Below are 25,307 nucleotides of genomic sequence, written 5' to 3' on the forward strand. Positions count from 1 at the left end.
TTGTGCCTGTAGTCCCAGCTACTTGGGAGGCTGAGGCAGGAAAATCGCTTGAACCTGGGAGGCGGTTTTCACTCCATTTAAACAGAACTTTCAGCCAAGGCCAAATCCAATCAGTTATATGTCTATAGCAAATCTTTTAATAGCCATCAAATTATAAAAAGTTAACTTTCCTTCTCCATGCAGTAAATACTTTTTCTTTTTTTCCCCCCAGTTCCTTGAGAGAATCAAGATTCGTTTTTCATTATATTTAATTGTTCCCTCCATTTTCCTTTCTAAGGCCTCTCAGATTAATCTTCAGTTTTGATTTTTAATAACTTTTTTAAAATAAATTTATTTGTGGGGAGGTTAGATTAGAGGTTTGGTTGGTGATTTTTAGGTACTTTCACCTGCTTTTTAATACAGAGTTACAGAAGTTTTTTTTCTTCATTTAATAAATTATTCACATACATTCCCAGATGACAGTCTATATTTTCCTGGATTCTCAGTGATGTTAGAACACATGGAGACATCAGGAAGCTCAGAGTATTAGGAAACCAAGAAAATTAAGAACTTAAAAGTACCGCAAGTTGAAGTACGAGGGGTCAGACAGAGTATGGAAGAAGACTCAGATCCACATCAAGGCAAAAATGAAAATTTCTGTGATATTTTCCACCCACGTGAAAAGAAACTGCTGGAGTATAAATAACATTTATTTTTTTCTTTGTTCTGTTGTTCTTCAGTTGACTGTAGGAATTAAGAGTTCTGCCTTTTAGAATACCCTGGGCATCTCTTTAAAAACTGGACAGTAAAGAGAGAGACTTTTTAAAAAAAAATGCATCTAATTGTCCCATGGCCCCACAGTTCCCATGAAAATGCCTTTTTTAGCTGAGCTGGTGGAAACCTTTCATTCCCTGTGGTCTGTCTCTAAACGGAAGAGGGAAACTGATGCATTAAACCATGGGTTGATGACACATGGATTTGACTGCAAAACATTCCAGTACCAGCTGGAAGTGCTGCCTGGCTGGCCACATGTGATCCGATGTCAATCTGGAAAACAGATCAGTGGAACAATGATACCAACAATAAGGTGAAGTGAATTAAAATTCATAGAGGAAAAAAAATCTAGCTGTACACCCTGGTAGAACAGAAGACCAACTTCCCAAAGGAAGAAAATTATAATGCAAATACTCCAATTCCACACATTTATGTTTGGACATTCTTATAACTGAAAAGACCGTCTGTGATTTCTGAGCAATATTTATAGCATATCCATAAAAGAACTGCTATTCTTTTTTTTAAAAAAAAAGATGCTAAGTTAAAAAGTAAGTTGAGCAATCTACATTGATTTCAGCTCGTTTTCTACATACTTATCTGACAGGTATTAAAACTGGCAGATATTTTACTAGGAAAATCTGATTGGTCATTAGTGTTCTGTAGACCAAAGCAGGCAGTAGTAGCTGATTATTTCACCTTTCATTCAGTGGAGCTAGTTTAACACAGGCAAAGTGCTAATTACTTTCAATTATGGACTCCTTATTTATCTTGCCCTCATAAACCTCACTGAAAGGGACCCATATATGGTAAGAGTATGATAGGCTAGATGCAATGATTATTTCAAATAAAAAAATCTAATACATGGGCAGCAGTCATTGTTGCCTGGTAGGTTCACCTCATGATTATAAGATTTGTTTTCTAAATTGTTTTTGAAAGAAATTCTGACTGTGGTCAGCACCTTCTACTCTAGTTTCTTGCCTTCATTTGGTCCTTCTTACGCTAGAAAGCTTATAATTGAAGAGGAAGGAAACAATTTAAAGTAGATTTAGAAAGGAAAGTGATGACAACTGCTGTGATTTGTAAAAGAAAGAAAGAAAGATGGATGGATGGATCGATAGATCAAACTGTGTGAATAGCCAGCAATCCCTGAATTCCAGAGCTGGGCACCCATCCCCATGTGTCAGTCTCGTGAATCAAAGTCTTATAGTGTATCTTTTATAGATATGCTGTAAATATTTCTCAGAAATCACAGACCATCTTTTCAGTTATAAGAATGCCCAAACTGGCCGGGTGCGGTGGCTCAAGCCTGTAATCCCAGCATTTTGGGAGGCCGAGACGGGCGGATCACGAGGTCAGGAGATCGAGACCATCCTGGCTAACACGGTGAAACCCCGTCTCTACTGAAAAATACAAAAAACTAGCCGGGCGAGGTGGCAGGCGCCTGTAGTCCCAGCTACTCGGGAGGCTGAGGCAGGAGAATGGCGTAAACCCGGGAGGCGGAGCTTGCAGTGAGCTGAGATCCGGCCACTGCACTCCAGCCTGGGCGACAGAGCTAGACTCCGTCTCAGAAAAAAAAAAAAAAAAAAAAAAAGCCCAAACTTGGCATGGTGGCTCACTCATAATCCCAGCACTTTGGGAGGCCAAGGCAGGCAGATCACAAGGTCAGGAGTTCAAGACTAGCCTGACCAACATGGAGAAACCCCATCTTTACTAAAAATACAATTAGCCGGGCATGGTGGCACGCTCCTGTAGTCCCAGCTACTTGGGAGGCTGAGGCAGGAGAATCACTTGAACCTGGGAGACGGAGGTTGCAGTGAGCCAAGATCATGCCACTGCACTCCAGCCTGGGCAACAGCGAGACTCTATCAAAAAAAAAAAAAAAATTCAAACTTAAATGTGTGGAATAATTGGAATATTTGGATTATAATTTTCTTCCTTTGTGAAGTAGGACTTCTGTTCTATCTAATAATATGTGTGTATTTCTTCCAGGTATAAAAAGTTGTTAGATGAAATTTTAAGATATTTAAGAAGAGCACTATAACGTCGTTTTTCTTAAAATTTGTTGTTTTTTAGTATATACCTGGAAGAAAAAATGTTAAGGGAAATTTTCTAAACCTTTAGCTAGTCATTCAATTTTGTAAATGTCTAAAAAGGAGACTATTTCATATTAAATGGTTTTCTCATATATTTTGAGGATTTTTTAATACATTCTAAGAAAAGCAGTTCTTGTTTTGGAGCCTATTTCTTGACACTGAGATATTTAAAAATGGACTGTGGTTAAGTGCATTATATTTTCCTGTAGGAACAGCATTATAATCATAAGCTGTCAAAGGCTTTAACACCAAATAAATCTTTGCAAGGACCAGCAGCATATTTTGTAACAATAATATAGCTCAACTTCCCTAAAATAGTGATATACACTCAAAATCCTGTAACTTTTATTAAAGGTATTGACTCATTTATTATGCAGGAGACTTACCGGATGTAAAAATATAGAAACCCCCAAGCCAGCATGTTATATTCAAAATCTGACCTCAAATGAAAGTGCTGAACTATAAGAAACATTAATATGTAATTAACAGTATTTTTTTTGCTCAGATAAATCATGGTCTTTGTGTTTGGACTACTCACTGTTTCTAATACGTTATATTCACCTGCAGACTCCTTCCCATTTCTGTGTCCCAAATACAGAGGGACAGAGCTGCCCCTTCTATTTACTGTCTTCCTTTCAATATTTATTGTTTTTAAAGAGCCTAAGAGTTTTAAAAATATCTGTCTTCCTTAAAGAGTATAAAATATCATCAGCCTCCTGTGTTGCTAAGGAGAATATACAAAGTGGCTAGTATTTTTGATACATCTTAAATAATTTATATTGGAGAGTTTATGATTGATACTTGTGAGTATAAACGAGTTATGAACCAACTGGGAATATGATTTCCTGGGTTTTGTTTTTTTGTTGTTGTTGTTTGTTTGTTTTGATGTTGAAAGGATGAACTCAAAGTCTAGAATTCTTAAAAGAAGCCCCAGCGTTTAAAATTTGGTTATATTATATACTTCTAAACAAAGTAAGTGCTCACTATCCCAATCTATAGTTGGTAACTATAGCGTGAAATAGCAGAGAACAGACACCTTGCTGTTTTGCCTTTGTTCTCTGAAGCAGCCTCAGCTTCATTTAGGGAGGTTATGTAATGGAAAGCCCAGAAGGTACTTGTTTGAAGATGTTTCTAAGTTTTAGTTTTATTCCTTAGTCTTCAGAGATAAATGTGGGTAAGACAGTAGAGAAAAATTGCATGCTTGGAGCATGGGTGGAAAACTGGAGAGAGGAGATGAGTCATTCCTGGGGCAAGTTCCTGCCCACTTCCTCTTCTGGAGGCTTTGATTCATGAGCCTGACACATGGGAGAGGGCCTGGCTCAGGGATTGCTGGCTATTCACACAGTTCTTGACAAACCAAAAAAGTCTGTGAATATAAAGTTGCTTTGGGGCCTTCATATTCATCTGGTGGTTTCTAGTGTCAGTTTCGCTATTTTATGAAGGAGAGGGGGCCCAGGTTGAAAACCAGGTATTAATTTAATACTCGTATTAATGGAGAAATGTGTTAGACATATACAGGTTGGAGTTCTATGAACTGCTACCAGGCTATTCGTTAATTTTCTGCAGATTATTGATTATTCCTTAAATTTTTGCAAGTTTTTAATCATATGTGAAGTCCCATTTTCCTCCACATTTGAACAGTGCCATCAACTTCAGCTTAGATCACAAGAGAGGTGTGTGTCTTTAGCCTTCACTTTGAACAGTAATGGTCATCTGGGTGACCCATGATGTGATGTGTTTTGGAGACTTTGGAGGTGTGTTTGCAATAGATGCTGATTTCTGTGAGGAAGTAAGTTAATTTCTACATCGGTGATTGTGCTATTCTATTTTTGTTCGGGTTTTTTTTTCGCGGGGGCGGGGGGTGTTTTTTTAACTCTAGGGTAAGGTCAGACAGGCAAGTTTTTGTTATTAGGGCATCTCCAGGAGAATACTCTCTCCTTGTTGGTTTTTGAAAAGGAGCCTCAGCACAGTACTACACAGGGATGTGTCACTGGGGTGGGAAAGGGGAGTTACTTTTGGATCTTGATGGGTCTCTTCCCTGTTCGGCGATCCACCAACCACCGCTGCCCCTGACTCTTTGGGTGGATGTGGACCTTGGATACATGTCATACATGTTTTCTTTTTCCTGATAATTTATAATTAGAAGCATTGGATTTTGAAGGCTTAAAGCTTCAGGCAAGTTACGTGATTTATCATTATTTCGGTCAAACCATTTTTATCCTGAAGAACTCTCCCCTAGCAAACCACAGTTCAGACACCACAGGAAGGTATTGTGGGTCCTGTCTTTTGAATTGACTGGATATGGGTCATGATCCAAAGTTTTACACCCATCAAAAATACAGCCTGAATGGTAAAAGCCATCATTTGTAACCATGAATAACTGTCAATACGTGCTCACTTTTAGAAGTTTATTGCTAATTGAGAACTGACTGCATTTTGTGTAATTTGTCCCTTTTTGCACCAGAATGCAGTAAGTATGACCTGTTTGCAGTGCTGGTCTGTTGCATGCTCCTGTGTTAATAGCTTCTCTAGCTGTGTGAGTTTTGCAGTAAGTGGTTGTTGAATAACCGTGTGGATATAAAATACAGAATCCATACAGGAGTTTTTAAAGGTTATGGGCAAATTTAATTTAGTTGTAATTTAATCCTTAAATTGTTTTGTAATTGTGAAGCTTTGCCTCTGGTTTCTAATCTGCTTGTGTGTGTTTCATAGTCCTGTTTTAGAAGTGTACTTTGAGCTGTTCATAGCCACACAATGTGTCTGAGGACACTAGTGCTTTCCTTTCCTTCTCATTATTTGCTGTTTGATTGATTTAGCATAATTGGGTTGAAATAGCTCCATGGGCACAGACTTGCCAAATAACAGATTTGCTCCATGAGACTGTTGTCTAAAAAAAAATCAAAGATCTGCTCTTATTAATTTTTTACTTATTATGTTATTAATATTTTACTTTTACTTATAGGTTTTATTTATAGTTGCATCATATAGGGACATACTTTAGCAAAGCAATTGAGACTTTATGATATATGGAATGCCTTTATGCTGAGTAAATAATAATAAGGCATCTATACTAGACCAACTTCAGTTTCTAATTGAAATTGTTAACTCTGTGAATTTGAGCACAGGGTTTTTAAAAAATTGTGTGAAAATGAGGACTGAGAAGTACCCTTTGTATCTGACTATATTTGTCAAAAGTGTTGAAAATAAATGTTTGCCCTTTAGTAAGACCCTTCAAGACATAAAACAAACAAACTTTCATCCTTGACTAAGTTTAGCATTAACAAGATAAGTCACTGATAGTATATTCACATGTGTTATTTATGACTTTGAGTTTAAAATTTCCTCTGATCACTGCATCACTGGTGATTAGAAATTCCTAGCTGACTTCCAGGAAAGAATGTAGTTAGATGCTGTAGCATAAGTATCATTTTTAAGTTTTCCTAAGTAGGACCAAAATTGATTTTTAAAGATCAACTTTCAGAAGACTCTGTGACTTTTTCACTTCTATCATATGTGGAGGGATTTGAAGGCCGGTGGCTGTGCCTGTTCACAAGGAGCAGTGAGCTTTGGCCACACCATTACATGTGGGCTCTCCTTGCTCGTTAGACCAGGACTGGCCACCATTGTGGGAGAAGAGTCCATTTTACCAATGGTGGAGACATACTATCACTTGCTCCCACTGCCACCATCTTTGGGCAGTAAAGAAAAATAGAGGTGAAAACAACAAGTTTTAGTGTCAGATCTACTTCTTCCTGGATGATGTGGTTCTTGATAAATTTATTCATTTGGTGCCCTCGGGATGTACAGCAATACATTAAGCCCTGCAGTTTATTCAGAAATGATTTAGACATAAAGCTTCTGTCAGTGAATTCATAAGAGATTAATATGAAGGAGAGGCTGCTGAGACTTGTAAGAGTGATCAGGGGTGTGGGCCTTCTACAGAGAGAGGGATTGTTTCTTGTCAGGGAGATGTTTTAATCTTTGGGTCTCCATTTGGAAGGAACTTCATTTGTTCATTCACTCAGCCAGTACATATTGAGAACTTGCTAGGTGTGAGGTGCTATGTAAGGAGTAGGAATACAGTGAACAAGAGAGCATGGTCAGCCCTTGCCCGTAAGAGTGTACAGGCTAGTGAGGCAGATGTATGTGAAGTTATCTGTACATGTGTACAGTTACACATACACACACGTTCATATAACATGATCTATAAAAAGGGTTAGGATGTAAGAGTCAGAGTGAGGGATCTGTCTCTGGATGGGGACAGTAAGAGGTCAGTTCAGGAGGACTTCCTTAAGCTCTGAAGTTTCACCTGAGAATGGAAGATTCAGAACTTGGTGACAGAGATTGTGGAGCTCACTGTGTCTTTGCTGATCTTTCAGCAAAGGAAGTGAGATTGTTTCTAGCTTCTCTGTTTGGGGTGCTTCTCTGTCAACTAAAAATCTTCATCCTTCAAATATTGCATCATTTGTGTGTACTTCATTCATCACTTACTCATGACCCACTCCTCAAGTACCTGCAGTGGGCAAGCGTCTGTCCTAGGAGCCGTGTGCTGGGCTGCAGTTAAATCTGAGAGATCATGCGTGGCATTTCTCATGGATTGAGATGTCTGAGTGTCATTGTTTTGGGAGAGCTAGTGGCATGGTTTATAAGGCTTTTTTTCATTTTCTCCATACAGGACAACAGCTTTGAGCAGTTCATTATTAATTATTGTAATGAAAAGCTGCAACAAATCTTCATTGAACTTACACTTAAAGAAGAGCAGGAGGAGTATATACGGGAGGTAATGTTGAAATGCTTTTTTAAAGTGTTGGTCCTTTTTTACTCATAATATAAATTCTAATTCAGAAAATAGCCTAAACAAGAAGCCATATTCAAAAGGCTACAAACTGTATGATTCCATCTGTCACTCTAGAAGAGGCAAAGCTATAGAGACTGATTGCCTATAAAAAGCTATAGAGTCAGGGGTTGCCAGGAGATAGGAGTCGTGAGAGGGTTGTGGCTGCAAAGAGACAGCACGAGGGAATTTTGGGGACGGATTATGGTGGTGGTTACTTGACATTACACATTTGCCAAAACTTAGAGAACTGTATACCAAAAAAAGTCAGTATCACTGTAAGTAGATTTGAAAATATTTTGAGACTTTTTTCAATATCAAAAAGTATTGAGTATTCAAATTTATAGTAAAAATAGGTGATAGTTATTGAGCGCTTACTACATAGCAGGTATTAAGTGCTATGTATGGATTGTCTCATTTAATGTAATCTTAAAATAACCAGAAGTAGTGTTTGCAGAGTCTTTTCATCATTAATTTAAAAATATATATTTGCTTTTCATCCTATTATTTTTAAAAATAGCCAGTCTTTTTCCAGGTATAAAATTAGTTATTTCAAAAAATAAAAGGGAGGAATTGTTATGTTTATATTTTTATTTCCTTTTTTGTTTATTTGCCTTAATATTTTAGTAATGATATTACCTGTTTTCCTTTATTTTCTTAGTATCATTTAAAGCCATTAAGGACACTGAATTCTCTTTTATCTTTCTTTCCATATAGATTTTTCTAATGTGATTGTTATCCCCAGTGACTTAGTAAAACAACCCATTTACTCGAAAGCTAAATCATAAATATTTCATCTTTATTTTTTAGAGTACTCATTATGCTTCAGAAATGTTTTATACTTGTCTGGCACCTTTTGGTAACATAAATATTCTAAAAGCACGATTCATTCTTTTCCTGTCTTCTCATCATGAAGAGAATGCCCAAACTTTGATGGGTAACTTAAAACAGTTTGTGCAGATCGTTTAAAACACTTCTAAGAATATATAGAAAGATTCCTAGCTTGCTTTATGAATAGAAGACAAATAAATGTTTACATTTATAGACAGAATGTAAGTAGACACAGAAAGATTACATTTGGCTTTACGGATTTGGCTTTGTAGCCAGTGTTAGAACCAGTGGATAGGTTTTCATGTCTTTCCTTATGTTGAAAATACTTTGTGGTAGCGCTGGCCTTTTTTTAGCACTTGAAAGAGTTAACTTCCCTAAAACACAAGACTGACTCTAAAATTAATTTTTTTCCTTATGATTACAGATTCAGAACAGAAGAATCTAGGCCTTAAATTCTTGGGATCAAGTTCTAACTTATTTCCTTATAAACATTGTAAACATACACAAAGTAATATTGACCCAAGGGCCTGTTGAGTAAATATTTGGCCCAGGGCCAGTGAAGTGCATGGGAAATTGCTGCAGATGGGAGAGTGGAATGGAAGGCAGTCTCAGAACAGGTCAAGGGTGTTTGCTTCAATCAGATTATGTCAGTGGTAGGCAGCTGCATTGAGAAAGTTTTGGGAACTGCCTGTGACATTTGCAGTACCCATTCTGTAAAGAAAATAAATTCCGAGAGGAAGGGAAATATGATAAGATGGGCAAAGTCTGCTTTATGGATGGTAGTGTCGTGGCTTCATCTTGTGTCATTGGATTTTGTTCTGTTTTGTCTTTTAGGATATAGAATGGACTCACATTGACTACTTCAATAATGCTATCATTTGTGACCTAATAGAAAATGTGAGTACTTAGGTACAGTTTTCTAAAGAATATTTTAGTACTATAATTCACCCTTACAAATGTTCTCAGTGCCTCAGTGTTAAGCATTAGTATTTTCACTGTTATACACACACACATACACACACACACACACACACACACATATATGTTAAGGAACTGCAGAGTTCTAGAGATTTTATTGTAGCCCTAAGAGATCATACACAGTTCTTGAACACATACATAGACAGCTGGGTGTTTTGATACTTAGCCAGGATCCCCTGTGGCCATATCACAACACCCGTTTATGACCTTCAGACACCAGGCCTTAAAGGTACCAGCCTTTCTTGTATGGTTGGATTCCAGGTCTATTCCATGGCTCCTGGACGTGTGAGTACTGATCAGAGTAGGCTCTGAGCAGCCATCAGTTTTTTGCCAAATCATAATATTCATTTCATTCCCAAAGCTCTGATGACCTCTTAACATACTATTCAGCAGGTATTATATTAAGTTTAAGAGACATAAAGGGACGACCCCTGGAGCTGCGTTAAGTGGGACCCCAGAAGTGGCTCTAGTACAGCTGTAGCATTGATTCAGATCATACATGCAGAGGGCATTGCATGTGTGACTGCAGGTGGCCAGGGACCTGGAATTTTTCAGGTGACCCAAGTATGTGCGTATGCGAAAAGGCTTAAAGTGTGAAAAATTATTGGATAATTTCGAGTAAGCTTTCTGCGTCCAAGATTTTTGTTTTTAGATCATATTCTGTAGTTTATTATAAATGAATTAAATGTAGGAAGACTGGTTTGGTGTGTGGAAAACAGGAAACTAATTTATGCTTGGGATTACTAATACCTGATTTTGAATAAGTAATTTGAAACAGTGTATAAGCTTTATTGTCCTGCAGTAAGCAAGACCAGTTTAGTGAGGTGAGTGCTGTGTTTAAGGAATACGATCACGTGCTCTGAATGAATATCAAATCATTTTCTACTCATCTTTTACAAAGCTTTTTGGGAAATATGTAATTAGCCAGTATTTTTTTCCTCAGTATTCAGCACATTCCTAAAAGTTGTTTCTCTGATTAAATTGAACATAAAAACAATATTCTAAGGCGTCACTGTTTTTCAATAAGAAATAAACTGTGTTTCAGAAAATCTGAACAATGTTGAATGGGAACACTAATATTCCATGTAAGCAGTTCAGATCTCTGATTTTGGCTCTGAAAAGTGAATTTCCTAAAAATGTTCCTGGTACATTTTGTGAAGGAGGTAATTTGCTATGGGAATCTTAAGTTTCAGATTTCTGGTTAGTATGTTTTCCTTGATAAATATAACCTTGCATTTAATTATTCTCTTTTAAGAAGGGGAGAAAAAGAACAGTGGTAATACACTTAATTTAAGTAGATTATCTCAGCCAAAAATTCCCTTGCAATATGATTGAAGAAGCTCATGTTCACATAGGAACCTGGGTATATAAAGGAAATGTTTCCTTCCAGCATCATTAAACAATAATGTTTGTTCTGGGGGGATGTTATGAACACACTTGATTCCTGAGAGTCCACACTTCCCCAGGGTTTTGTGTGGAATGAATAAATGCTGGTCAGAGGATGTCGTGGCCTTGTGAGCAGAAGGGGAGAGGAACCAGAGGACTTTGCCTGGGTGGAAGTAGGTGGGGTTGATGGTCAGTGGAGTGGATTGTTTTTGGAATTAAGACTTATGACCCCATAGGGGCAGTCCATGGAGCAGCAGTCTTTATTTAGCAAAGTAGAAGCTTCCTGACTTCTGGTTCAGTTTAGGGCTGACTACTCTTGGAATAAAAATGACCACAGGGTCTAGATATGCAACAAACAAATTTTCACCTATGTTTAACATCCATTTAGAAATTCCACATGAATTTCTAAAATCTAAATCTATATGAAACAGATATTCTTGAAATCAGCTTGATTGCAGTGATTGTTAAAAGCAGCATCTCAAATCACAGCATTTTTTTCTAGAAAATTAACTTTATTTTGAACACATGAACAATTTGGAAACACAGAAAACGAGTTGCCTTCTTAGGAGTGAATCAAATAATGGCCTTAGAAGACTGTGCTTTGTGATTTGAGACATGTTATAGAGGCTGTATTGTCACATTCATTTCTGCTTTTAGGTTTGTTTTTGAATCTTTGAGATCCAACTTGTCTTCTTCTAAGAGTATACATTTCAGTCATCATCAGGCTAAGGTGTCTGAGGCAACTCCCAGGTACTGTTGTGCGGGGAGAGAGAGACCAAGAAGACACACTCTTCCCAACCACACCACCATAAACACACCTGGGATCCTTCAGGAAAGAGCTGATTCCTGAGGCTTTTGTTACTGTTTTGATTCTCTGCTTTTTGTTATAACTGAACAGACTTTTCTTGTGACTATGTTGATTGTGTTTGATGGTGTCATTAGGAATAATTATTAAAACAATACAGTGAGGAAGGAAGGAAACTTTTTTATTTCCTTTTTCCCAGAACACAAATGGGATCCTGGCCATGCTGGATGAGGAGTGCCTCAGACCTGGCACAGTCACTGATGAGACCTTCTTAGAAAAGCTGAACCAAGTATGTGCCACCCACCAGCACTTTGAGAGCAGGATGAGCAAGTGCTCTCGGTTCCTCAACGACACGTCTCTGCCTCACAGCTGCTTCAGGATCCAGCATTATGCTGGAAAGGTATGGGGGAGCTGTGAGCACCCAGTCAGGCCTGCCAAGTTACCCCTGCAAGGAGGCTGTGCCTCAGAGACGGGCGTTCGAAACCCCATTAACTTGTGAGGACAAATTGAGCTGCGCTAAAGTGGTTGAATCAATAAATATTCAATAGAAATAGAATCTGGACCATGATGACTAAAATCTTATTGATATAGAAAACCGAAAGCAAAGCTAATGGACTTAATGAAGAGTCTAAATGTATTTTTTGAATCAAACTCTTAAGCTATCCTATGTAACATATCTATTAACACTATTGAAGGAGACTTGCCAGTACAAATTAGGAGTCAGTAAAGACTTAAGGCTTTAAAAACACAAGCCATTTAACAAAAATAATGAATTCTTTGAGATTTTGAAATGACATTTGGGAAAATATTTACTTTTTTAAAAAAGTACTTATTTATTTGGTTAATATTTGGGGGAATTAATTTTATGCCATGTAATATATAGACAACCCTGAAAACAATCTTAACTGATTAATCTTTAGAATCCTGAAAGATTATTGATTAGAGCTAATACTTCCTTTTTCATAAAATTGCAAACTTCAAAGGGGAAAAAAATGCTTGATTATACATTTGTAAAAATTCAGTTTATAGTACCTGAATTATCTTTAATTTCAGAATGTTAGAACTTGGTACCTTATGTTTTTATTAGCCTATATTATTAAAAGATAATTTCTGATCAGTTTTTCTTCTGCTTCAGGGTATTTATGAAAATGTTAGTATTGTTTCTGTTTTGCCCCATCTACTTTTAAACAGACTAGAATTGGCATATGAGAACTAAAAAATAAAAGTAAAACCCCAGAATATTTTCAGACTCCTAAAAAAAATGCAAAATCCTTTGAAAATGTTATGATAACATTTTTGGAGTTTATTCTTGCAAATCCTGAATGGTAATAGAATTTATTTTGATCTTGTCTGTGATTTAGACAGATGGAATTTAAACTTGGAGGCGAACTCAGTATGAGAGTGTGACTGACGTGTCAGGGATTTTTTGATGGTGAAGGAAGAGGCTGCAGTGTAGATAGTCTTGGAGTATTTTTAATAGTTGTTTGACATTATAGCATGCAGTGTGCCTGTCATTGAGTTCCATGTGCTGCTTATAGGTGCTGTACCAGGTGGAAGGATTTGTTGACAAAAACAACGACCTTCTCTATCGAGACCTGTCCCAAGCCATGTGGAAGGCCAGCCATGCCCTCATCAAGTCTTTGTTCCCCGAAGGGAATCCCGCCAAGATCAACCTGAAAAGGCCTCCTACAGCAGGCTCACAGTTCAAGGCGTCCGTGGCCACTCTGATGAAGAACCTACAGACCAAGAACCCAAACTATATTAGGTATTTCCGGCACATAAAACTTCCACAGTTCAAATGTGAGAGCACCCCGAAGGAATATCATTTTTCCCTTTGTTTCAATCTGAGTGTAGCCCAAGCAGAGAGTAACTAAAGTACTTACAGATTAAATAATACCTTATCTGGGATTGGCTTAAAAAATGCTCCACTATCCTTTCCCCTAAAATAAGAAAGTAAAAAACTAAAGTGTGGTGGAGAAGATAGTAGATACTTAATGAAGCTCAGTGGTTGACACCTAGGTGTTTTCAACTTTCTTTATGTTTATTTTTTTTTTAATGGCAAGTTAACAAAATGTAAGTGTTTTTTCTGGTCAGTGTTTTGCAGAAAACTTGTTGGCTTCATTTGGGCTTCTTGTTATTTTAGCTGAGAGCACAGCATTGAAGCAAGGCTTTAGTTACAACTCTGGCACTTCTTAGGAGACATGCACTGTTTTCTTCCCTGTGAGAGGTGTAGGCCTAGAGAAAGTAATGATTCCTAAAGCAATCTGAATTTTTTTCAAGGCAGTAGAAAGAACTTCTTAAAAGGGGCCGGGCGTGGTGGCTCACACCTCTAATCCCAACACTTTGGGAGGCGGAGTCGGGTGGATCACCTTAGGTCAGGAGTTCGAGACTAGCCTGGCCAGCATGGCAAAACCCTGTCTCTACTAAAAATATAAAAAATTAGCCGGGCATGGTGGCGGGAACCTATAATCCCAGCTTCTTGGGAGGCTGAGGCAGAAGAATCGCTTGGACCCAGGAGGCAGAGTTTGCCGTGAGCCGAGGTTGCGCCACTGCACTCCAGCCTGGGCGACAGAGCAAGACTACGTCTCAAAAAAAAAAAAAAAAAAAATTCTAGAGCTCTCTTTTTCTGCTTCTAGGGCATCTTAGACAAAACTCTCTAGATTTAGTGAAGACCAGCTAGGATTAGAGTTTGCTATGTGTGTATTTGGTGAGCTAGATAATAGGAATGTGTCTGGTGGGTCAGATTTCACAGAGCACACCCATACCCACAAATACCTTCTATAGTTGTCTTTGAAAATGCAGTTATGAGGCAACTAGAGTGAAGAATATTTTTGTGTTTAGTTTGTGTGCCTGATATTTATATTCACAGAAATGTAAGTAGACAAAACCCTCTGGTTTGATTGCCGTCGGATTAGAACATATGTTGGAGAGGATCCTAGTTTCAAAAAAAATCCAAGAAACTTTCTGTGATGAATTGCTTTTGTTATTCTCAATTGAATGAATTTTTTTTGCATCTTAAGTATATTTTATTGAGGTATCATTTATGTGAAGTGATATGCACAGTTCTGAAGTGAACAGTTCAATTTTTTTTTTTAACCATTCTATATACTTTAGTGACCACCACCCAGGCTAAGACGTAAAACATTTCCATTACCTCAGAAAGCTTCTTCATTCCCCTCCTTTTTTAAATTTTTACAATTTTTCTAAGAAATCTTAATTAATAAACCCCAAGGTTGTAAATATATTATTGTATATTTCCTTCTAGAAGCTTTGTAGTTTCAGATTTCATATTTAGGTATGTTTCCCCCCAGTGTAGATATCCTGTTGCACTAACACCATGTTGAAAAGAAAACAGTCTCCTTTTCCCATTGATTTGCTTTGTGGCCTTTATTGATAATCAGTTGAATGTATATATAGGGGTCTGAACTTACTAGGCTGTTCCATTTATCTATTTGTCCGTCTTTCTTTAAGCCAGAGAGTAGACGTTATTTTTATAAATGGTAAAAGAGAAAGCATAGTAACACTGATGCCCAACAACCTAAGATGTAGTTGTCCACGTAAGTGTGTAATTTCACAGTTGTAGTTAGGCAGCCATAATCATGAATGTTTAAGTATTAGTTAGGACACAGGGATTGCTACAGTATGATCCAAAGCTAACAATGATTTAAGCAAGACTGATGTTTATTTCTTGAGTAACTTCTAAGTATGAGGACTCCAGAGCTGACAGGGCAGCTCCTTCTGTTTGGTGGCTCTGCCGTTTCCTGGATGTGTTCCTCGTCTGCATGGTCAAAGATGGCTGTCCACCACGTCAACATTTGCAGCCAGCAGTAAGCTGGAGGAGACCAAGGGGAGAGCCCATCCCTTCTTTTAAGAACACTGACTGGAGGCTGCAGATATTACTTCCCCTCTGATCCTAGCGGCCAGAAGTTGCTCACCTGGCCACACCTACTTGCAAAGGAGGTTGGAAAATAAAGCTTTTCCCTGGACAGCAAAGTGCCCTGTTAAGAAACGAGAGCAGATATAGGGAGCAAACAGTGTTTTTAATCTTTTTATTGAGGTATAATACATATACATTAAAGTGCATGGATCTTAACTGTACAGCTTCTTGAAGTTTTACAGATGTATGTGCTTGTGTTACCCCATCCAGACCAAGTGGTAAAACATTCCCATCAGTCCAGAAGGTTCCCTTGTGTCCCTTGCATGTCGATCCCCCACTACTACCTCTCCCCAGGGGTAACAGCAATACTGATTTTTAACCATGAGTTAGTTTTGCTTGAACTTGATATAAATGGAATCATAACTACAGCATGTACTCTTGTGTTGGACTTTCACTCAATGAAATGTCAGTGATACTCATCCACATTATTGCATTTATTAGTGTGTTCTTTTTAAAATTACTGTGCCTGCAGTATTGTATTTATTTTTAGGTTGTTGTAAAATGATTTGAAATAATTTCAAAAGTAATGACTGGGTTTCTTAAGAATAACAATTGTTTTGCTGTGAAACAGTTATACATAATACTTTATTAAAACATACACAATTGTATCCATAAGAGGCAGTTTGTAACCTAAAATCTTTGTAATCTTTAAGGTGTATCAAACCGAATGATAAAAAAGCAGCACACATCTTCACCGAGGCTCTAGTGTGTCATCAGATCAGGTACCTGGGGCTTTTGGAGAACGTCCGAGTGCGGAGGGCAGGCTACGCCTTCAGGCAGGCCTATGAACCTTGCCTAGAAAGATACAAAATGCTTTGTAAACAGACATGGCCTCATTGGAAAGGACCAGCCAGGTAAGAAATTCAGTGACCATATTTAATAATGAATGTTTTAAGTAGTCAAATAATATGGGGTTTTTTTCCACATAATATTCATAAAACAGAATTTTATGAAAAACTGAGTGTAACCTCTGTTTTGGACCTTCTTCCATTAGGATACCATTTTGTGCTAAGGTCAAAACAAGACTTATCAAATCCACATTTGGGACTTGTGTGGCAATAACATTAATTTTTAGAATATTTCCAAGGTAGGTTCGTAGGAGGTGATTTGTAATTTGATACATTTATATTTGTGTAGAATCATAGAAGGGTAGAATTAGAGACAGGTTGGATTACCACTTGTCACTTTTCCCATGAAAAATTTGGCTGCAGAGAGAGTCAATGGGTGGGTGAAGGTCCCTCTCTTTGCCTAGATCTGTACCAGTTAATCGATAGACAATACAAGCAGGTAGGATTCACAGTGTCAGTGTTACTGCTGGGAGAGCTAGATTAGAGAATTTAGCTTGGACCTGGTGCCATACAGCTTTCAGCTGGTCTGACCTGAATTGCATTTACTCATCCAGTCCCAGACAGAGTGCTGGACACCGCAGGCCCAGTGGTGCATCCCCATGTCCTGCAAGCTCTCCCTGGGCAGAGAGAACTGTGTACTGACGGGCAGCTGCTGCAGGAGAGAAATGGAGCCTTGCTTGTTCAGTGACCTTCCTTCTGCTCTCACCAATCAGAGAGGCTGCTCCTCCGCAGGCTGAAGAAGCTTGCCCCTGAATACTGCTGGACGGCTAACATGCCTGTTCCATGGGCATGGGCAGGATATGGGCGATTTTCATTTAACGATATTGATATTGCCTACACATTCTCAGTGCACCTGGCCTTTCACAGGAACATCAACACTCTTAGGACACTTACCTTGTATTATAAGAAGATCTAGAAACTACAGATGTATGGTGTGGTCTCTGATGCCTAATTTAATACCCTAGTTTAATGTAGGATCTGGGTACTGTTTCAGTTCCCATTGCTAATTTCCAGAGTATTATGGTAAACAGGTACCATAATACAGAACATGTATTCACTCGCTGCCTGGCATCTAGTCCTCAGGTGGGTGGAGTGAGGTTTAGTTCTAAAGACTGATGTTGAAACCAGGGTCAAGGATGGAGAGGTCAGGGCCAAGTCCAGTTCTTGCTCCCATGGGGTAAAGCCCACGTTTCTTAGTGTCCCATTGGTCTGGGACTGTCTCTTGGACTCTGCTTGTATTCTCAGGGGCAGAAACAATGTTTAAAATATTTTCAGGAATTAACTGAGTGAGTTTAAAATAGATCTGAGTTTCTTGCACACCCTCCTGGCCCAGGTTGGTACATCGTTATACGTATGTTTGATACAAGTATTGCCTCTACTAATGAAATCAAGAAATTGGCTTTAATACCACATTTTCTTAGAATATATAGTTCTGAACCCAAATTTACTTTTTCGGTGTTTACTGGACTTGGTTTAATTTGTGGAAAATTCTTTGATAGAAGGATGATTACTGAAAGAGCAGTCACACTTGGAAATGAAGCTATGTTTTATACCACTGAGAACCTGATAACCGTGGTAGAAGATAAAACTTTTTGTAACTCAGAAAACTCATTGTTTTTATTTTTATTTTTTTAGGTCTGGTGTGGAGGTCCTATTTAATGAATTAGAGATTCCCGTGGAAGAATACTCCTTTGGTAGATCAAAGATTTTCATCCGAAACCCAAGAACAGTATGTAACCAAAACCTTTGCATTCTAAACTTAAGTTGGAATCATATAGGAAAGTTCTTAAAATATGTTTAACTTTATAACATTATATGAGAGGCTACCATGAATGTCACAAAACACTTGTGTGTTTATCTACAAATAACCAAGAGGCATGGACAGATAAGGGGTAGTGGAAGAATGTGTACTTTTTATGAACCATCAAAGTCTTTGCTCTGACAGAGTTTACAACACTTAAGAAATCACAAAGAAACTGTTAGGACAGCAGTACAACGTTCATAGCAACTGCAGGTAAATTCAGTCTGTATTTGTAATACCTGAATTATACGTTAATTTTAAGAACTACAGCCCTATTATTTAGTGACACAGGAAAGCACTAAAATGAAAAAAAATGTTTTAAGTAAAAAAATACTTTTCACATTCTACCTCATAGAACCCCAAGGAAATCTTTTTGTCAATGAATAGATGAGTGTGAAGTATAATGAGTATAGCAGGTGACTGGTAATTTGGAAACGTTGAGATTTTGGAAAGTGTTTAATTCATTTAAGAGAGAATTTTCCAGCATCTGCCTTCCATTAGTAATTTGCATCCTCATAGACTGTGTGAAGGTAAACTTAAGCTCAATTCAGCCCCTCTCTGATTTGTCAGAAATTCTGAATCACTGGAATAAAAATTGTAAGTCTTTCATGAATTCATCAAAATAATTTTCTCACGGACCATTATCCATATCACGTATAATGAATATGGTTATTCAATTCTTTTTTTCAATGTAATTGACTCCAACATGATGGCATTTTTGTCTCTTGAAAATTCCTTTCGGTGTGTGCTGTGAGGTTTCAGAGGATTTTTAATAAGACCATCTATCATTTCTTATTAGTTATTCAAATTAGAAGACCTGAGGAAGCAACGCCTGGAGGACTTGGCCACTCTCATTCAGAAGATCTACCGGGGGTGGAAATGCCGCACACACTTCCTGCTAATGAAAAAAAGCCAAATTGTGATTGCCGCCTGGTATAGGAGATATGCGGTAAGAGTCTCAATCATTTTAAATCAGTAATAACAATGCTCATTTGCCAACATTTATTATGCACTTACTATGTATGTGATTTTTACACACTTAATTCTCCCGACAACCTCATGAGATAATGGATGTTCTTAATGGTTCTTTTTTTTAAAGATGAGAAAACTAAGACACTAAGCTGTTAAGTAATTTGCCCACAGCCACATAGCTGTAAGTGATAGAGCTGGGATTTTAATCCAAGACAGTATTAGAGCTCAAGTTCATTGTACCACACTGCCTTTCACTGATCTAGCTGTATTTGGTTGGAAATACATTTTAAATTTGGTCATCAGATTGGAAGAGACAATGTCCTTTAAACTTTTGATTTGGTTGGGCTAGTTTTTCAAAGTAATTGGCTATTCTTTATTGTAGCAGCTTTGAAAGTGGCTTTAATTCCTGAAAGCTAATGTCATGTTTTTGTAGATTTCTGGTGTTGGTTAAAGGATTGCGTTCTCTTTAGTCCTTAGGTATCTGGCTCTGTTAACTATAGGGGAAAGATTCAATAATAAATAGTGTTTACCTAATTAATATGAAGTTTCTTTTTGGCATTTCCTTCCTCACTTGATTGTAGAGGTTTTGTTGAAGGCATACCGCAGGTTTGAGAGAAGCCTGAAGGTTTGCCTCAAGGTTAATTGAAACTTGGGCTGTGTTCTCACAAAATGAATTAGATTTGCACTCACATCTCCTTTCTCATATTCTTCCTCTTTTTCAGCCATAAAGAGACTTTGCTATAGGACTGTATATAATCGAGATATAATTTACGCTGACCTGTTCTCACATAATACATTTTGGTTTATTATTTCCAAGTTTTACAAATTAATGAGGTACTTAAGTGATTAAGCTAAAGAAAATCAGCTTGAGAGTATCTTTACAATGGCTCATGCTAGTTAAGATTATAACCAGCAGTATAAGTCTTAAAATATGAATCTGCCCAGCTATGTGAATGATAGAGTCATTCATATGCATTCTGCAAAGGCACTTTGGACTGTTATCACCCAGCCTGGTGGCCGTGGAGTCTCCTCTGTACACATAGTAGCATCCTTAACTCTGCTGCAGATTCATAATGCTCTGTTTTCTGTTTGGCTGAGAAAGGGAGGACCAACAAGTAAGCAGTCCTCAAGGAGCCCTTTTTATAATTTCTTATTTTGAGGTCATTAAGAAAAGTTCACAAGTGTGCTGGATTCATCTGTCTTGAATTCTACAAATATTTTTAAAACATGTTAGCAAGGTGGACAAAACAACCTAATTCCTGACTTCCTAAAGCTTATATCTAGTGAAAGACAATATGCATTTAAGCAAACAAATAATCAGAACAATTATAGACTGTTGTAAGTGCTAGGAAGGAAACAGAGAACTGAGATAAAGAATAATGGGGAGGCGGGATGTGACCTAAGAGTGGTCAAGGAGAAACTTCTGGGAGGGGCCATTTGATCAGAAGGATGAGAAAGAACAGGCAATACCAAGAACTAGGAAGATCAAGTATTATTTGTACCTTTTCTCCCAGTATAAATCTTTAATATCACCAGATTTTAAAATGTCACTATGTATCATTAGTTCATGATGTCAGGAGTTATAAGCAATATTAGTTTGTAGAATGAAAACTAAGAATAGCCCCAGTTTTAGAAAATGCATTAACTTTGCTCTAGTGTTACATCTCTTTCAAAATTTGAACTACATACCTCAACCAGTTCACTGCATGTTACTCAAGCCAGTGATTAAACTCATTATTTTCCGTCAACCAGATAACTCAAAAGATTTCTTGAATGCTTCTTTTTAGTTGCTGGTTACTTTTAAGTTATTCCATATTTTGTGATATTTCATGTTTCCTAGAGATGAATTTTCAAGTGAGATGTAGTTATTTTCAAGACATTTATGAATTAAAAAAAAAAAACCACAGAGGTTACCAAATGGATGTCAGAGTGATGGTCAGATACCATAGCTGTAGGTTGTTCATACATCTGTGGAATATTACTCTGGGACAAATCCTAGAGATTTTCCATCTCCTCATTTAACAGCTGGGGAAACTGAGGCTCAGAGAAGGTGAGTGCCTTGTCTGAGGTCCCAGGATCCTCTTGGATTTTCTCCCTGGCATCCTTTTTTTGTTCCTCTGCCCATCTATTGATACCATCACCCATTACCTCTGATTTTCCAAGACAAAGCCTGGAAGCCTGGGAAGGCATCTCCCACCTCAGAGAATGGGGGCTGAGCCATCTAGCACTTCTAACATGAAGGATTCATAATATGACGATAGTACTTTGAAATGCTGTGAATTTTCATCAGGGATGTCCATGTTTCCGTGTATATTCCAAAGTGAATACTGTAAAAGCTCACTTTTCTAGGGAGTATTCCAGCAGCCTCCACTCCAAGGCATCAGCCCTGGAAGTAAGAAAGGCCTCTGGGCATTGAGCTTGTTGAGCCAGATCTGGGAGCCTCACTAGGTCTTCTTTGACCTTCCCCACCTGGAAGTAAGCTCTGCTGCCTCTGAGCCTGCCTCTTGTGCTGTCTGTGCTGCGTCTCTCCCAGGGTACTGTTTATCCTTTATACTGTTGACTTGTGTCCACTTCAAGTCCTTGAGGGCAGGGATGGAGTCAGATGCACATTTATATCCTCATGGTTCTATTAAAAGGCTTTATGCGTAGTGGCGGCTCAATATAGAAATATTTAGTTGATTGATAGCAGTTTACTTAAATTTTTAGCTGATTTTCCAGCTTGAGGCAGAGTAAAAGTAGCAAACCTAAAAGAAACTAGGGAGGTTTAGAGGTGAGTCCAGTAAGTAGCATGGTGAGAAATGATACCAAGAAGAGAGAACACTCAAAAGCAGATGCAGAACTCAGTGAGTTTTCATTCAATATGCATTTACTGAGGATCTGCCATGTGTGGAACCCTGTATTATAACAGCATGAGACGAAGAAAGTAATGATAATAATGCGGTGGTGTCCTGAGTCATTTAGGAATTATTTTATTCAGCATCCTTAAGGCATACTTTGGATTAACTGTAATAATATTGGATTGTTTAATATTTTGGTTTCTTTATGTATTGGTTTCCAGAAGGAGTATGGATAATTAAGAGTCAGTTAGACGAAGTGAGCAAATACCCTTTCTCAGTCCTTGTGTGCGTTACAGATAGGTAACTACAACTGCCAATATCTTCCCCTTTTATCCTACAGCAACAAAAGAGGTACCAGCAGACAAAGAGTTCCGCCTTAGTAATTCAGTCTTATATCCGGGGTTGGAAGGTGAGTTTAAAAGAAGTATGCTTTATTTATTTGGGGTTTTCTGGTTTTTCACAAAGGATAATGTCTTTAGGCTCACCCTGCAGGGGAGGGCTCCTCTGTCTCCTGCCTTGCCTATAAACAGTCAGATGGAAAGAATAAATATTATGGGCCAAACAGGGACCCTGGTGACCATGTCTTGGCCACTTCCTTCTAACCAGCTTTCTTTTTAAGCGCTTTGTTCTCTAAACAGGAAGTCCTTGAAGTAATACCCGTACATGATTTCAATATCCCTTTGCCCCATGTTTTTGAGAAAAGCTGTAGTACAGAAGGCTGTCTCACAGCCATTGCTTTCATACTCAGAACCCCTACCCCAGTGACTTCCATAACTGTCCAGTAACCATCTTGCAGGCTTGCCATCACGACTGAAAGATCCTGAGATCTGGCTGGGACTAGCGGTGGGGACATGGGGGAGCTGTCACAGTGGACAGCCTGGTTCCAGGTCCTTCCTGCCAAGGCTTGGTTCAAGGGTCAATGAACTACGGGCCACAGGCCAAATCTAGCCTGCTGCCTGTCATACAAGCTGCAAGCTGAGAATGGTTTTTATATTTTTAAACCGTTGTTTTTAAAAAAGGAAAAGATGATGATTTCATGACATACGAAAAGTCTATGGAATACAGATTTCAGTGTACATAAATAAAGTTTTATTGGAACACAGCCACATTCATTTATTTCACAGATTGGCTGGCTGCTCTAGCACTACAGTGGTAGAGTCAAGTCGTAGCAATAGACTGTGTGACCTTCAGAGCCAAAAGCACTTTACAGAAAAAGTTTACGGATCCCTCATCTAGGTCAACGATACTTCAGAGCATGTTCTGACCCTCTTCCTGTGAGGAGTTTTTGTGGCATGGTCTGAATCCAGAGGGGTAGTGCCCAGGCCTGGAGCCCTTTCAGAGGGTAGCCCCTGGGTGCCGAGTCCAGCAACACTGACTGACCTTGCCAAGGCCCTCGACAACTTAAGGGCTTAGTAGTTGTCCCACGGCAAATGACAAAACACAAATCTGAACATGCAGAGTAAGTGAAATTGCTGCCTGCAGCTTCTTCCTTGGCCTCATGACTGGATCCTGGGGCCCCGTTTGTAGGCTAGGGACCTTAGAGGAAGGACCCAAAGTCCACCTTCAAACCAGGTGTCCTCCTGGCCCCCATACAATCAGTTTCCAGCAACTAATGGAAAGAAACCGCTGGTTTGGGATCAATTAGATTATTTTGGTTTTGCAGTTTTAAAAATCTCTTGAATAAGAAGGACAGCTACAGTTACATTCCAGGCAATAATAAGGAAAGAGATACAGTGGCCTTCAGAGGATCATTGGAATCCTCTGGCCACCTTCTGAGAAGTATTTCATCCCACAGATGTGTGCCAGCTTATGGTGCTGTAGTCAGATTTCTCCTATTGTGTATCAGGGTATGGGAGGCTGCTGTTCCAATCAAGTGGAAACCACACTGTCATGCTTGATGATGTCTTCATTGTCCACCTTCTCGTAGTCAGTTTGGGGCTAGTCACCTTCGCCTTCTTTAACCTGTGATTTTTCACAATATCGTGGGTGTTAGGACAATGATCTCTTCAGGTTTTTTTTTTCAAGTCACTGTCAATTCCATTTTTTTAAACGTTCTCTCTTTTGGGTGATTCTGCCCTTTAGGCTCGAAAAATTCTGCGGGAACTGAAGCATCAAAAGCGCTGTAAGGAAGCAGTCACGACCATTGCTGCATATTGGCATGGGACCCAGGTAGGCCAGAGACCCCAAGGAAGGTGGTGGGTCAGCAGTAATGTCATGTGGAACCATGAACCCTCGGCTTCAGGGGCAGAAAATGTTTCACTGGCTTGAGCTACTGAGCACGTGTTTGCCTCTTGCTCTTTCCAACATTTTGTTGTGGGGTGGTGGCACATGCTTTTGCATTTACCATTTGGTGGTGACTAGTGTCTCTCTTTTTCTTTCTTCATTGAAAACCAGCAGTAACCTTTCCTGCCTTAAACTTTTCTGTAACTCCTTTTCAAATGCATCACAGGCGCGAAGGGAACTGAGACGGCTGAAGGAGGAGGCTAGGAATAAACATGCTATTGCAGTTATTTGGGCTTACTGGCTTGGATCTAAGGTACTTGATGCACATATCCCAACACTCCATCCGGGAATTCTGCAATAATCAGTCCTTATCTCTAGACTATTAGGGGATGAATGACTGCAATTAATAGTGGCTCACACTGGTGCATGTCCTAGCCACCAGATTTAACACACCTGGAAACATTAGTTCAGTAGTATGCATAGGAAGCTTAGGCATGCGTAGGCCAATAAAACTAATTGCTTACTAAAAAGGCACTAGTACCATTGCTCTTTAAAACAAAACAAAACAACTCTTAAATAACATGCATGTTTAGGTTCCCCCCTCCCCACTGATGAATGCTAGCAGTTTTTTAGAGGTTTTCTGGAGGGGTTGCGCATGTTGGGAATGTTCAAGTTTGGGCTTCAATCGGTCTCTGCAACATGTTAACAATGGAAATGCCTCTAACGTATGTCTTTAAAAAATTAATTTATGAATGAAATTTTTTTTAGGCTCACTGTGGCAGCTATTGATTATTATAAGCAAAATATTACATGTGCAAAGAATTATCATCTGTGATTTAACAGAAAACTATGTTCATGCACAGCTAGCTATAATTGCCACTGAAGAATCCCAGGAATTTCAGCATCAGCTGTTTGTTTTCAGAAACAAAGGCCTCCTGAAATACTCTCACTAATCCCCAGGCATAGTCGTGGGCTCTGTGAACATTTCACATACCCCAAGGGACAAGAT

At 38.6% G+C, this 25,307-nt stretch overlaps 1 protein-coding gene across 5 annotated transcripts in view; it reads left to right on the forward strand.

The window, feature by feature from the left end:
* The window catches only part of LOC105468200 (myosin IB), a 182,507-nt gene that overhangs the window by 132,096 nt on the left and 25,104 nt on the right, over window positions 1–25,307 (forward strand). For 3 of the 5 annotated variants that reach the window (XM_011718241.3, XM_024788621.2, XM_011718240.2), the window contains exons 14-23: window positions 7,522–7,626; window positions 9,346–9,408; window positions 11,880–12,080; window positions 13,219–13,445; window positions 16,271–16,471; window positions 18,101–18,194; window positions 19,066–19,215; window positions 22,416–22,484; window positions 24,158–24,244; window positions 24,525–24,611. In XM_011718241.3, the coding sequence (XP_011716543.1) occupies window positions 7,522–7,626; window positions 9,346–9,408; window positions 11,880–12,080; window positions 13,219–13,445; window positions 16,271–16,471; window positions 18,101–18,194; window positions 19,066–19,215; window positions 22,416–22,484; window positions 24,158–24,244; window positions 24,525–24,611 (1,284 nt within the window). The remainder of the gene's footprint in view (window positions 1–7,521; window positions 7,627–9,345; window positions 9,409–11,879; window positions 12,081–13,218; window positions 13,446–16,270; window positions 16,472–18,100; window positions 18,195–19,065; window positions 19,216–22,415; window positions 22,485–24,157; window positions 24,245–24,524; window positions 24,612–25,307) is intronic. The other 2 variants (XM_024788620.2, XM_011718245.3) reach the window with 1 other exon arrangement.

Source organism: Macaca nemestrina, chromosome 11 (assembly GCF_043159975.1).
Source record: "Macaca nemestrina isolate mMacNem1 chromosome 11, mMacNem.hap1, whole genome shotgun sequence".
Lineage (NCBI taxonomy): Eukaryota > Metazoa > Chordata > Mammalia > Primates > Cercopithecidae > Macaca > Macaca nemestrina.